This window comes from Ostrinia nubilalis, chromosome 30, assembly GCF_963855985.1.
Source record: "Ostrinia nubilalis chromosome 30, ilOstNubi1.1, whole genome shotgun sequence".
NCBI lineage: Eukaryota > Metazoa > Arthropoda > Insecta > Lepidoptera > Crambidae > Ostrinia > Ostrinia nubilalis.
In genome coordinates, this window is record NC_087117.1 from 6,407,399 (window position 1) to 6,421,225 (window position 13,827).

General features: G+C 41.2%; 2 protein-coding genes across 2 annotated transcripts in view; one reads left to right on the forward strand and one right to left on the reverse strand.

Annotated features, from left to right (window-relative positions):
• LOC135085951 (U4/U6 small nuclear ribonucleoprotein Prp4) overlaps positions 1–5,330 on the reverse strand; it is a 48,989-nt gene extending 43,659 nt beyond the window's left edge. The window contains exons 1-4 of the mRNA XM_063980735.1: positions 4,991–5,330; positions 4,332–4,441; positions 3,090–3,184; positions 974–1,132 (exon numbers count right to left, since the gene is read on the reverse strand). Coding sequence (XP_063836805.1) covers positions 974–1,132; positions 3,090–3,184; positions 4,332–4,441; positions 4,991–5,156 — 530 coding nt within the window. The 5' untranslated portion in view covers positions 5,157–5,330. The remainder of the gene's footprint in view (positions 1–973; positions 1,133–3,089; positions 3,185–4,331; positions 4,442–4,990) is intronic.
• A 506-nt stretch (positions 5,331–5,836) lies between these two features.
• LOC135085975 (U4/U6 small nuclear ribonucleoprotein Prp3) overlaps positions 5,837–13,827 on the forward strand; it is a 34,918-nt gene continuing 26,927 nt past the window's right edge. Inside the window, exons 1-6 of the mRNA XM_063980759.1 lie at positions 5,837–6,198; positions 9,354–9,720; positions 10,217–10,400; positions 11,362–11,442; positions 12,418–12,536; positions 13,459–13,650. Coding sequence (XP_063836829.1) covers positions 6,071–6,198; positions 9,354–9,720; positions 10,217–10,400; positions 11,362–11,442; positions 12,418–12,536; positions 13,459–13,650 — 1,071 coding nt within the window. The 5' untranslated portion in view covers positions 5,837–6,070. The remainder of the gene's footprint in view (positions 6,199–9,353; positions 9,721–10,216; positions 10,401–11,361; positions 11,443–12,417; positions 12,537–13,458; positions 13,651–13,827) is intronic.

The following is a 13,827-nucleotide window of genomic DNA, read 5'->3' on the forward strand; positions in this document are numbered from 1 at the left end:
TCGATTATAATAATACTAGCTTTGCCCGCGGTTTCGCTTGCGTGAATTTTAGATTACCGTTTCATCCCCTTAGGGAGTAAATTTTGATGCTTTTTCTCCCCCTTAGAGGTTACATTTTGATACCTTTTTCAACTCCTTAGGGGGTAAATTTTGACGCCTTTTTCCACCCCCTTGAGGGGTACATTTTGATACATTTTTTACCCCTTTTGGGGGTCAATTATGAGACATTCTCACCCTCTTAGGGGATAAATTTTGAAGTCTTTTTACCTCCTTGGGGGGTAAATTTTGATACCCTTTCACCCCCTTAGGGTACATTTTGATACCCTTTCACCTCCTTAGGGGGTAAATTTTGATACCTTTTACACCCCCTTAGAGGGTAGTTTATCTACTAAGTTACTCGTTACTCGACTAATGCGAACAAGTACCACTGACCTCTGTGGTCACACCATCCTCTATGGGTCACACCATACCATCCCCTCTGAGTCACATTATCCCCTTCCTTCCTCAGAAGCTAGGTACACCTGAATATACTAAAATGTCCACTGACCTTTGTTTGGCTCTCGGCAAGCTATACCGAGCGATCCACAGCCTCGCGTCCCTCAACTCCGGAGGTCCTTCGTGGTACCACGTGCCCTCGCGGCCTCTGTCCGTCTCTATATGGGCCTCCTCCTCTAATACCTACCTACTTGAGTCGATTATGATAATACTAGCTTTTGCCCGCGGTTTCGCTTGCGTGAATTTTAGATACCCGTTTCACCCCCTTAGGAGGTAACTTTTGATACCTTTTACACCCCCTTAGGGGGTAGTTTATCTACTAAGTTACTCGTTACTCGACTAATGCGAACAAGTACCACTGACCTCTGTGGTCACACCATCCTCTATGGGTCACACCATACCATCCCCTCTGAGTCACATTGTCCCCTTCTTTCCTCAGAAGCTAGGTACACCTGAATATAGTAAAATGTCCACTGACCTCTGTTTGGCCCTCGGCAAGCTATACCGAGCGATCCACAGCCTCGCGTCCCTCAACTCCGGAGGTCCTTCGTGGTACCACGTGCCCTCGCGACCTCTGTCCCTCTCTATACGGGCCTCCTCCTCTTCCATTTTCTTGTGGATTGCATCTTCGCCGAGGCTGGAAGAGGCAAAAATAAATAAGTAAGAGGTGAGAACACCTGAGGCAATTGATTTTTTTTAAGTTTATAAAATTTTGTTTGAGATCCAAATCTTAGTGTCGGCGCAAATGGGCCACCGACCACAGCCACCGGTGGCCAGCAAAGGCGACTTAACACACTTTTTAAATTTTAATACACTCGTCATCAAATAAATCGACCCTCCCGCGACGCGAACTTTAAAGGTTTTCTTCTGACACAATCATGGTACCCCAACAATATTGGTGTTATTTGAAAGCCCAATAAATATCCTTAAAAGTTGGCTCAAGCGTAACTTCCTATTTTTCGAAGAAGTGACTGGATTTTTCAGACACATTTTTGGGGTGAAAACCTTTCCTTTAATGAAATGAAGTTTAGAACTAGGCTTTTAAATAGTGCCAATATTGGTGGGAAGTGGGGATGCATACGTTTGAAAGTGCTTGTCGCGGGAGGTGCGATTTATTTGATGTCGAGTGTATATTTTGTATAGACGCGCCGCACACGTGGCCACTGGCTACAGTAGTGTCGGCGACTCGCTACTGTACAAAATATATCAAAAAGTGTGTTAAGTCGCCGTCGCTGGCCACCGGTGGCTGTGGTCAGTGGCCCATTTGCGCCGAGCCTTAAATGCTAAAAAAATTGAAAACCATATTTAACAAAAATTTAAAAAGTTGCTGTAATGCGATCTTTATCGATGAACAGTATTTAGCATTATTTACTTGGTATGTCTTTCTTTGGAATAATCAGTCAATTACCTTAATTAAATAATTAGTACACACTGGAGTTGTCAAGCCGATTAATTTTAATTTATTACGATATCATCTGTGCGTTTAATCGATAATTCGATTTTCGAGGTTATTGTTGTTTCTTGTCTTGTTTTTTTATTTTTATTCTTCTCTTGTGTTGTTTTGATAAGTTAATTGTATTTTTTTTTTATTCTTGATGCGTACTGTAACCGAATTATACACACAACCCTGCGTTGCGTGCCCCTTGGAGAGACATCGAACTTTCACTAATTATAATTTACGGTTACATTATTTTTAGACGGTGTCTTCTCCAAGGGTTGCGCAATAAGCAAGGGCGTCCGCGGAAGACCAGCTTCGTGACTTGCCCTTTTGAGCATGTCACGATAAATGCTGAGCGGGTGCCTATTGGCACAGTTTTTTTCTCACCACTTGTTTTAATAGCCTACATATTATGTGTTTTTGTTGTTTTTTTTTTTGTATTGTGTCTTTTTTTACTGTGTCAATAAACCTTTTCTATTCTATTCTATTCTATTTAAGTCCAGGAACAGAGCGATAATCGCGCGGCAAGCGGTTGCAGTTCTCGTACATTTCCATCAAACCTCAGTGTTTCGCTAATGAGAACCATCAAGAAACCGCGCGGTATACCTCCTCCTTATATTGAAGTCGGTAAAGAATGACAGATCCTAGGATGGTAAGAATGAGGTTAACCACACCAGTCAATCTAACACACTTTTTATGAACTATCAGAGAAACAAGTGAGAAATGCACACTAACCTATTCAAAAGATTTTTTTTCAGGTATGTCCAAAAGTGAGATTTAAAAATTATGTCTGGCTACTCTATCTATCTCACGAAATTCCGATCGACCAGCAGATCAAGCGCCGCAAGTGGAACTGGATTGGCCACACTCTCCGAAGGGATCCCGATCACATCCCCAAACAGGCTCTGGATTGGAACCCCCAAGGAAAACGCAAACGTGGTCGCCCCAAGCAAACTTGGCGGCGCACTGTGGCAGACGAGGCGAAGAAGATCGGCAAGACGTGGAGCGAGATCAAACACATAGCTCAAGACCGAACGCGATGGAGGACTGTTGTGGACGCCCTCTGCCCCATTTAGGGGACATAGGACCATAAGTCAAGTAAGTCAAGTCACTCTATCTATCTCAATCTTACTGCTGAACGAATTAATGTACTTACTAACTAAGCAAGTCCCTCAAGCGAACTCTCCTCTCTGCCGGACCCTCACCGAAGAGGCACACCGGCTCACCGAGCTGACGAAGACTTCTGCGTACCTGTGGAAAATAAAATTTAACGTGAAACTAAGGCCGTTTTCTGTCTTGTCGTAGCGGCAGTGGTACGACATCAGAACGCTCGGTATACTGTACTGCAAACTTTTGACCTGTGAGATCTACTTAGGCCCGCCATACACAGACAGCTCGAGCACTTCTCTTGTAGTCAAGAGTCAACAGCTTGAAGCTGCCAGTGATAACTGCTCGAGCAGTTGGTATTAACTGCTCAACAAATCACGCGCGCGCGCCCTGGAATGAAGAAAGTGGGCGGAGGTCACTGCGCGAGAGCTGTCGACAGCTCGAGCTGTCAGTGTATGGCTGGCGACTGCTTGACCGCACGATGAAAATTCACCGTGCTGTCGACCGCCCGAATCAGTTGCAACTGCTCGAGCGGTTCGTGTATGTGCGTCCATAGAACTCTGCAGTTCACTATGCAGTCGCAGCTTGAAGCTGTCGACCCTGACTGCTTCAAGCGGTCCGTGTATTGCCGGCTATCCGGTGTATTGCTATAATATTTCTTGCGGTCGACTGCAAGGCAGTTTAGAAGCGTGAAATGAAACATTTTTCATTTTCAATTATTCAGTTCAGTTTATTTAACTCTCGTGGGCTACCAAAATAGTCTTCACGGTCGACCTCTTGGCCATCACTGCTTTACTGAGTCTGTGCCGCGCCAATCAGGAACGCTCCATTGAAATATAGGCGCTCGAAAAGCTTTCGGTACCGCGTATTCCGAGCGTGGTGCCGCGCCGACAAGTCAGAAAACGGCCTAAGGCGTTTTCAATTAGGGTTTTTACACTTCACAGTAATTATGCCAGATACATAAATATATGAGCTGAGCCAGAAAGGAGTGAAGACTTGGCAATGACACCTGCAGCAGAGGAAGACCGCCTAAGATGGACAGATATCTGGTAACATGCTGGAGTAACTGGATGCAAGTGGCCAGCGGCAGAAAAATCAGGCATGTACCTTGACTATCCGCGCCACAGTGACCAAAAAACTGTCAAAGCATAGAAATTTAAAACAATCATAACTCGAAAACTATTAAAACTTGCAGCACAAAAATGGGGTGATTCTGGGCTTCGGCTTAACACTACTTTTTGAGACACCCTGTATAGACATAAATAGGTTACAAAGTGCATGATTAACTTACCTCATCATCGTCAGTAGACACATTCAGCTGCCGAGCTTTGCGTCTCCGCTCGAATTCTTCGAGCAGTGCTTTTTTGTCACGAGACATCTCTTCTTCAAGCTCCATGTATTCTATAAATAAATCAAAGTTGTATTTGTAAACTAAGTATACTTTTTTTTTTTTTTTTTTTTTTTTTATGCTAGACAAGGCAGGTATTTGACCGCAATCGCACCTGGTGTTAAGTGAGATGCAGTCTAGGATGGTACATATCTGCCCTGTAAGTGCCTATTCACTCTCGCCTTGAAAACATATTTAATTTAATCATATTCAATTTTGTACTATAGAAGTTCAATACTTCTAAGTGCTATCATATTTTATACAATAGGTGACAAAATAGAGAAATACAGATCACAATGCGACCTTAACGGCACTGTAATGGAACGCGAAAGTTTAAAATCTTATGCAAGAGGTGCTGTTTGTTTAAAAGCATTATTTACTGCTGAGCTGGTAACCAAAACTTCATTTAAAATAAGCAAAAACTTGAAGAATATACAACAAAACTAGTATTATCATTATAGTCAAGTGTTTCCATGTTAGAATAAGTTATTTTACTTTAATATAAAAATTGATACAGATCTGTATAAGTTATAAAATAAACTTTTATTTCTTTTTATACATACCATTTGAAATTTGTATGTCTCCAAGTTCTTTCCCGCCATTATCCTCCGTTCCTTCTCTGGCTGCAGCCGCCAGTGCCGCCAGCCGAGCCTTCTCCTGTTCCTCCAAGGATCCATAGTGGACTTGCTTGCTCTTTTTTACCAATACCACATCCTCATCGTCAGACATTTTTAGGTTATATTTATAAAGTTGATGAAAATAAAAAAAATTATATGAAAATTGAGTAACTTGGATAGGATTAGGGTATTTTAGAGTTGTTTCTTGAGTTAGTTATTGGTTAAAATATTAATAGCGAAATACAATCGGTAAACTATCGCGACGCCTAAACGTCAAACACAAACACAAAACGTTTCTGTTTATGTAATAATATTTGGTGTCATATGTTTCTGCGTTGGCTTACTATTTATTTCTAAAAACTAATTTACTCTTAAAAGTTATGAAATATATAAAATGTAACCTAAACATGATAAACAACGTTAAATTGTAAATTTTTAAGCAGAATTGAAGAATATAATAGAATTTGGAATAAACTGTGGCTTTGTAGAACGGAACGTAAAAATAAAACCATAGACAACAATGATGCCATTGTAAAAATACTACCCGTAAATCAGGGAACATGAAAAACAATTTCGGAGCCATCACGTTTTGGAAGTAAGTTCCGTTCCTTCCAACAACCAACGTTTATTCACAGCAAAACAGATAAAAGTAGTGCTATTTTATTTCCGTATTCAACAAATTAAAGCTAAGTTGATCTTCATAGCGCAACTTCAGATTAAAATGATAAAAATAAACAAAAAATATTGTGAATTATAGGGAGCGAAATGACTTGATACTGGGTACCCCATTTGTCTATGGATATTGTTTACGTCAGTCATGTAGCAGCGAAATATTTTCAAATCGCAATTTCGCCTTATTTTCATCGTTAAACCATGAATATTTATATCAAACGTGTGTTATTGTGCAATTAGTAGTTTATATTCACAAACTTGTGTGTGTAAAAGTGTTTTTGTAGATAATTAAGAACATAACCTCTAAGAGTGTGTTGTCGTAGTTTTGTTTAGATATAAAAGTGTATTTTAACAATGGCTTTGCAATTATCCCGCCGGGAGGTTGATGAAATACGTTCCTCTTTGGACAGAGCGATTTACAGGACGATAGGAAAGTCGGATAACTTGTTGCTGTCCACTGTTTCTTCATGTCTTACCAATGGGTATGTATTTTATTGTTTTTCCAATTGGCTGGTACATTTTATGTCTTGTTCGTTCGTTCGTTCGTTTCAGCCAAATGACGTCCACTGCTGGACAAAGGCCTCCCCCAAGGTTTTCCACAATGAACGGTCCTGCGCTGCCCGCATCCAGGCTCTTCCCGCGACCTTTACCAGATCGTCGGTCCACCTAGTAGGAGGCCTGCCCACGCTACGTTTTCCAGCCCGTGGTCGCCACTCGAGAACTTTCCTGCCCCAACGGCCATCGTCTCTACGAGCTATGTGCCCCGCCCACTGCCACTTGATTTTAGCAATTCTGCGAGCTATGTCGGTTACTTTGGTTCTCCTACGGATCTCCTCATTTCTGATTCGATCACGCAGGGAAACTCCGAGCATAGCCCGCTCCATCGCCCTTTGGGTGACCTTGAGCCTTCTTATGAGGCCCATAGTAAGCGACCACGTTTCGGATCCACATGTCAACACTGGCAACACACACTGCTCGAAGACTTTCGTCTTGAGACACTGCGGTATTTCGGACATGAGTATATGGCGAAGCTTCCCGAACGCTGCCCATCCGAGTTGGATTCGACGATTGACCTCTTTCTCGAAGTTGGACCTACCTAACTGGACTGTTTGTCCCAGGTATACATAATTGTCGACAACTTCGAGTGTAGAGTCTCCAACCTTCAGAGGAGTGGGTGCAACACGGACATTAGACATGATTTTTGTCTTGTCCATGTTCATTCTGAGGCCCACTTGTTGAGAGGCTCTACTGAGGCCATCGAGCATTGTGCCTAGATCCTCCAAGGTCTCAGCCATGACTACGATATCGTCCGCGAATCGAAGGTGGGTGATGTACTCGCCGTTGATATTTATGCCAAATCCGTTCCAGTCCAGAAGCTTGAAGACATCTTCCAGGGCGGTGGTAAACAGTTTTGGAGATATGACGTCTCCCTGTCTTACCCCTCGCTGCAACTGGATAGGTTTCGAATCCCGATCCTGGAGGCGGACCGACATTGTGGCGTTTTTGTACAAATCCCTCAACACTTCGATATATCGATAGTCAATTTGGCACCTTTGGAGAGACTGTAGCACTGCCCAGGTCTCGACCGAATCGAAGGCTTTCTCATAATCCACAAACGCCAGGCAAAGTGGTTGATTATACTCCTCGGTCTTCTGTATAATCTGCCTTAGCGTATGTATGTGGTCTATGGTTAGAGAATACAATCCCGGGATCCCGAATACCGGGATCCCGGGATCCCGACCCTTTTCTGATCCTGAAAATCCCGGGACTATACTTGGCTAATCCCGGTATTTTCGGGATTGATATAAACAGGTCTATTTTGCATTCTACGATCCGTTGCGCCTTGACTATGACCTTGTCTAGATTATACCTTAGCATAAAATTATACAGTGCGAGTCATTTTTATCGACAAAAAAGAGGTCAAAAATTTTTTCCGAGTTTTTTTAATTTTTTATAGTTTTTTTTTTCTTCCAATTACTTATTGTAAATACAACGTAATAACTTTTAAACTAAGAGGTAAATCCTGATAAAATAAAAACAGTAATAATGCTAATCATTAATAACAGGCGATACTAAAAAAATACTCAGAAAATGCCAACAAATAATAAAAAAATGATACTTTTTGAAAAAAATCTGCTTTTAAATTCGAGTTTTTTTGATTATTTGATAAATTTCTCCATAAAATGCTCTATCGTATTACTTTCGTAAAACCAAAAATCGCATGTCTCTATCCCTATCACAACGTTTGCAATGATCGAACCCAATTCCCACATAAGGCTGATCCCGGGATAGTCCCGGGATCCCGGGATTACCCATCAAAAATCCCGTAATCCCGGGATTGAAAAACAAGCTCGGGATTGTATTCTCTATCTATGGTACTAAAGCCTTTTCGGAAACCGGCTTGTTCGGGAGGCTGGAAGTCGTCGAGCCTGCGAGCGAGACGATTCGTAATGACTCTTGAAAACAGCTTGTAGACATGGCTCAGAAGTGAGATGGGTCTATAATTCTTCAATAAGGTTTTGTCACCTTTTTTGAAGAAGAGTACCACCACACTTCTGTGCCATGTCGTAGGCGTTTTTCCTTCGAGGATGACGGAATTGAACAGCTTCTGAAGAGCCCTCAGTACCGGCGTTCCGCCTGCCTTCAAAAGCTCAGCCGTGATTCCATCATCACCCGGTGCCTTGTTGTTCTTCAGCTGTTTGAGAGCCATTCTAATCTCGTACAGACTGACGTCCGGGATATCTTCGGTATAGTGTCGGGTCAGTCTAGCTCTTGGGTCTTCGGCTAGATTTGTGACAGGTGCACGTACACTCGTGTATAATTAACCGTAGAACTTCTCGACCTCTTCCAATATCTCCGGCCCCGACGAAATGGCTCTGCCATCCTCTGTCTTCAGCTTGGTCAGTTGACTTTGGCCAACAGACAGATCTCTTGCGAACACTTTAGAGCACTTTAGAATTTTATGTCTTGTAAGAATATAAATAAGTTTTATGAGCTGCATGATGAGAGAATTGCAGGAATAATTGATGGAAACTGTGTACTATTTCAAACAAATCACAAATAATGTGTAGAAACCCATGCTAATCTTATTTCTAAATTGAAATTGTAATTATATATATTTGTATGTGTTAAAAATTAATACCAGTAATCTAGATAGAAATGTTTCAAACCAAATGCATGTGTAAATTTATTTATTTTCTGTATTTGAAAAACATAGCAGTTATGATAGCAGTTTAGTACAGATAGCATATAAAAATAAGTTTTACTTAATAAGCCTACAAGAAAGCCTACGAAATACATGATTTAGCATGAATTATCATGAATAATACTAACTACTTATTTAACTCTCAGTGTCTTGAGGCAACTTAAAAAAGTACATTCTGTGTTTTTATTATTATTTAGGCAGTTAAATACTGCACAGTATTTAGTACACCATTTTCTTTATTTTCTTCCATCATACACAAGAATACGCGTGCGTGAGTCAATGTTCGCTCGTATGTGAGGCCTTGTCGAATAGTATCCTGTAGGTGGGCCATCGTGCGTGTTTTGTTTTCGATGTAAACTCGCGGAGATGAACAGGCCTGGTAATATTTAAAATTACTAACAAAAGTGTTAATTTTATTTAACTTATTTATAGCTATGAGCGTCGCAAGATTATAGACAAGATATCCTCTCACATTGACTCGAAGAAAGCGAGCAAACTAGCCGACAAAGTGCTCGCTCTCGCTCAAGAACTAGTCTCATCGTCAAAAAGTCACAAACGAAAACACGAGCCTGAACGTGAGAAGGATTCTAAAAAATCCAGACACGATGACAAAGAGAAAGACCGTCACGATGACCGAGATAAGCATGAAGACAGAGACAAGGATAGGCATGAGGAGAAAGACAAGGAAAAAGATAAAAAAATAGGGAACGGTATTGAGACGTTACCGCTGCCAGCGGCTTTGCCGGAAGGAGAGACCGTTGGGTCTAAGATTGCTGTGTTAAGTGCGGACAGAATCAAGGTTAGTTTATCCTTTTGCTTATTAATTGTTGTTAAAACATTTATACTAATCTAAACTATGTCTTCAATTTGATTTTGTTGAGACGGAAAAGATAGAGTAATGGCCAAGAGCCGTAACAGAATTTTATCACTGTGAAGGGAAAAGGAATAAGTCGAACTGGCAAAAAGATGGGAGAATGATATCTGTAATTCAGCAGGACCATTATCGCCACATACAGGATGTAAACGATAAGTGATCTTACTAGATTATTTTTAACAAGATATCAAAAAACTAGTTACTGATCCTTGAAGTGCTTCATGAAGCTGGAAACATAGAATTTTGAGATATTCCAGTTTTTTCTGTAACCTATTATTGGTACCGTTTGAAAGAGCTTGAGAAGCACTTTCAGGATCAGTAATCAGTTTTTCGATATCTTGTGTAGATATAATGTAATTATCGTTTCCACCCTGTATAAATAAATAAAAAATAAAAACTCAAATAACCAATTTCCTTCCAGCTAATGATGGCCAACGCTCAAAAAGAGATCGAGGAGCGTAAACGTGCGCTCGTCGCGCTTAAAGGCGAGAAACAGAACGTGACGACCGCGGCGCAGACCGCGCAGCAGATTAAGGTCCAGATGCAACAGCAGAACGCCATCCCACCGCCGAGCGTTATTAAACCTATGCTGTATTCTAAACCTGGTATGTTATGATTCTAAACCTGGTATGTTATGATTCTAAACCTGGTATGTTATGCTTCTAAACCTGGTATGTTATGATTCTAAACCTGGTATATTATGCTTCTTTTATCATCACTATCAGGTTTTATTCAGTGTTTCGCAAACTTTTTATGTTCAAGGTATAAGGTATAATATGTAGGAAAACGAAAATTTTTGGAGGTACACCACACATGTAATTATTATTTTTTTTTGTGTGGTGTACCTCCAAAAAATAAAGTATTTTTATATAGTACCTTTAAACATTTGTCTTACCCTTACAAAAATAAGGTAGGTAATCTTATTTTAAAATCTAAATTATTTTATTCAATTTGACCACTAGTGGCATGTATGAACGTCAAAATACAGTAGAAAAAAGGTAGCCCTTAAGGGGCACTTTACATGTCTCCTTATCTTTTGGGCCCTACCAGCGCTTCGAGACTAACATATGGCTAGTGCTAAGAAGAAACGCCGGAACAAACTCAGTCACCACTAGTTGACCACACCATCTAATGACCACGGTACACCAGTGTGCCGCGGTACACCCTTTGCGGAACACTGATTTAGTCTATAGTCCAACAAGTGGAAGGCTTACCTATAAGATATATTCCAGTCTGGAATCGTAAAGATCATAGCAGACTTACAACTCGGAAAGGGATCGCCTTTCGCGAGCTGTCAACTCAGGCGAGGCGTTTACGTTACGGTTATACTCCCTTCATCATCATCATTTCAGCCACAGGACGTCCACTGCTGAACATAGGCCTCCCCCAATGATTTCCACATCGCCCGGTTGGTAGCGGCCTGCATCCAGCACCTGCTACCTTTCTAAGGTCGTCGGTCTACTCCGTCCTCCCTTAGTGTAAATTACAGAGGGTCATGTCCCTTGAATGGGCACTAAATGACCTGATGATGAAGCAAAGATTGTAACTATTGGAATCTTTTTTCAGTGACTCCAATATCGGCTGAAGAACTAGAAAAGCAGAGGAAAATAGCTGAACTGCAGGCCAGGATACAGAGGAAACTAGCTGGTATGTATATCTTGTTGTACTATAAAAATGAATCCCTGTTTGAAAGTTCATGTCACACACAACTTTTCAAATTTCATTCATCAATTTCGTTAAGTTTACTTCATACAAATTCGTGGCGGCCATCGGCATGGCTAATCCGCAAGGACTTCACGAGAGAGCAATGGTTTTGTCTAAAGCCTGGTCCGTGAGCATATAGAATTTTGTCCAATGACCCCAAGCTACCCATCCTTATCGCTCGCGCGTAATATATTGCTGTCGCGACTGTGCGACGGGCGCCCGCAGTGAGTGTGCGAGCGCGACAGCAACATAATTACGCGCGAGCGATAAGGATGGGTAGCTTGGGGTCATTGGACAAAATTCTACGTGCTCACGGACCAGGCTTTAGTATGTAAACGAAACGGTACTCGACTCTGAGATTGCACCATATTGTTGACAATATTGAGTAGACTTGTAAATATATTTTCTTTGTAAATATATTTTCAAATTAATTATTCTGTCAGCCGTGTGGTGACGGCAGAGTAGAATACATTTGTCACCAACCCCTACTCTTCCCGCGGGTGTCGTAAGAGGCGACTTAGGGACTACAAAAGCTGTACTGTAAAAGCGCTTTTTTAAAGCCTATTTGCAAAAATAAATGAATTTTATGAATTTTTATTTTACATATCAAACAGAGAACGGGCAGCAGCGTTCTCTGAAAAACATCAATCTTTTAAACTGCGATCTCCAACCCGCCTGCCAAGCGTGGGAATTATGGCAAAACCCTCCACTACAGTGGAGGAGGCTCATAGTCCAGCAATGGACTGTAAAGGGATGTTGATAATGATTGATGAAATTATTCTGTGCTAAATGCTAATATGCTATTTGGCAAGAAATGCAATCACTCTCCAATCATCCATGCAATGAATCAGCCACTGGGCTCATTTATATAATTATTATTTGCCTTAGTTCCTAAGTACAGTGTGTTTCTGTCACCAGGTGGCGCTTTAGCAAACACAGGCAGTGGCCCGGCGCCGCTCATTCTGGACCGGGAGGGACGCACCATAGATATGAGCGGCAAGAGAGTGCAGTTGACACATGTTGCGCCTACGCTTAAGGTTAGTATTGTCTTTTACTTATACAGGGTGGAAACGATAAGTGATCTCACTTGATTATTTCTAAACTATACAAGATATCAAAAAAATTGTCACTGATCCTGAAAGTGCTTCACGAACTCTATCCAACGGTATCAATAATAGGTTACAAAATAAACTGGATCTATCCGAAAATTCTATGTTTCCAGCTTCCATACATTTAGTACTGCCACAGTCATGGCACACATGTCTTGATAATATTGTAGCAAGTAAAGCCTAAAACCAATTTTTTCCATGAATAATTTTAAACAAGTGCAATTTACGAGTTCAATTTAAGTGTTTATTACTTAATAAAAAAATAACACTTTTAATATTGTGTGGCTGGCATACATTTAGTATGGAGGCTAAAACATTGAATTTTCGGATAGATCCAGTTAATTCTGTAACCTATTACTTATACCGTTGGAAAGAGCTCGTGAAGCACCTTCAGGATCAGTAACCAGTTTTTCGATATCTTGTATAGTTTAGAAATAATCGCGTGAGATCACTTATCGTTTCCACCCTGTAGAATCCTGTCAAGGTGAACGTCGGAAGAGGTGATTCTTAGTGAAAAATCAATTGAAATTGAAAAGACAAGTGAAAAGTAGAAGTTTCCAGTACCAACTCCCACCAAAAGCAGATTTTTTTTATATGAATATTTTTTACTGCATAGGGTATGCTTTGAAGTTACTTCCCTACATAAAAGTTAAAAAAAAAAAACTGAAAATCATCCCCTATTTTCGACACTATATCCTTTTATTTACTTTCTCACTTGATAACGAATTTTCTCTCTCTCTCCTCTTTCTAAAACTTGTATTTTTATTACATTAAGTAACTAAACATGTAAGCGCTTTGGTTTTTCTGTAAGCTTATAATGTTGTTCATCGACATAAATAAACGTTTCCAGGCGAACATCCGCGCGAAGCGTCGCGAAGAGTTCCGCGCTCAATTAGCCACACCAGCCGCGGAGCTTCGAGCGGAGCCGGGCGCGTGGCAGGACCCGCGCGTGCCCTGCAAGCCGGCGCAGCGGGCCAAGCGAGCGCTCCGCTTCCACGAGCCCGGCAAGTTTAGGCAGCTGGCGGAGAGGTTAAGGATGAAGGTGCGTAGCGGAGAAGGAAAATTTTGTAAAAATGGCTTTCAAAATGGTGTCTATTAGTAAAAGTGTCTTTAAAACGGTGTTTAGGCAGCTGGCGGAGAGGCTAAGAATGAAGGTGCGTAGCGGAGAAGCGAAAAAATCAAAAGTTTTTTTCATAAACGGTCAAAAAAGGAAGTGTCT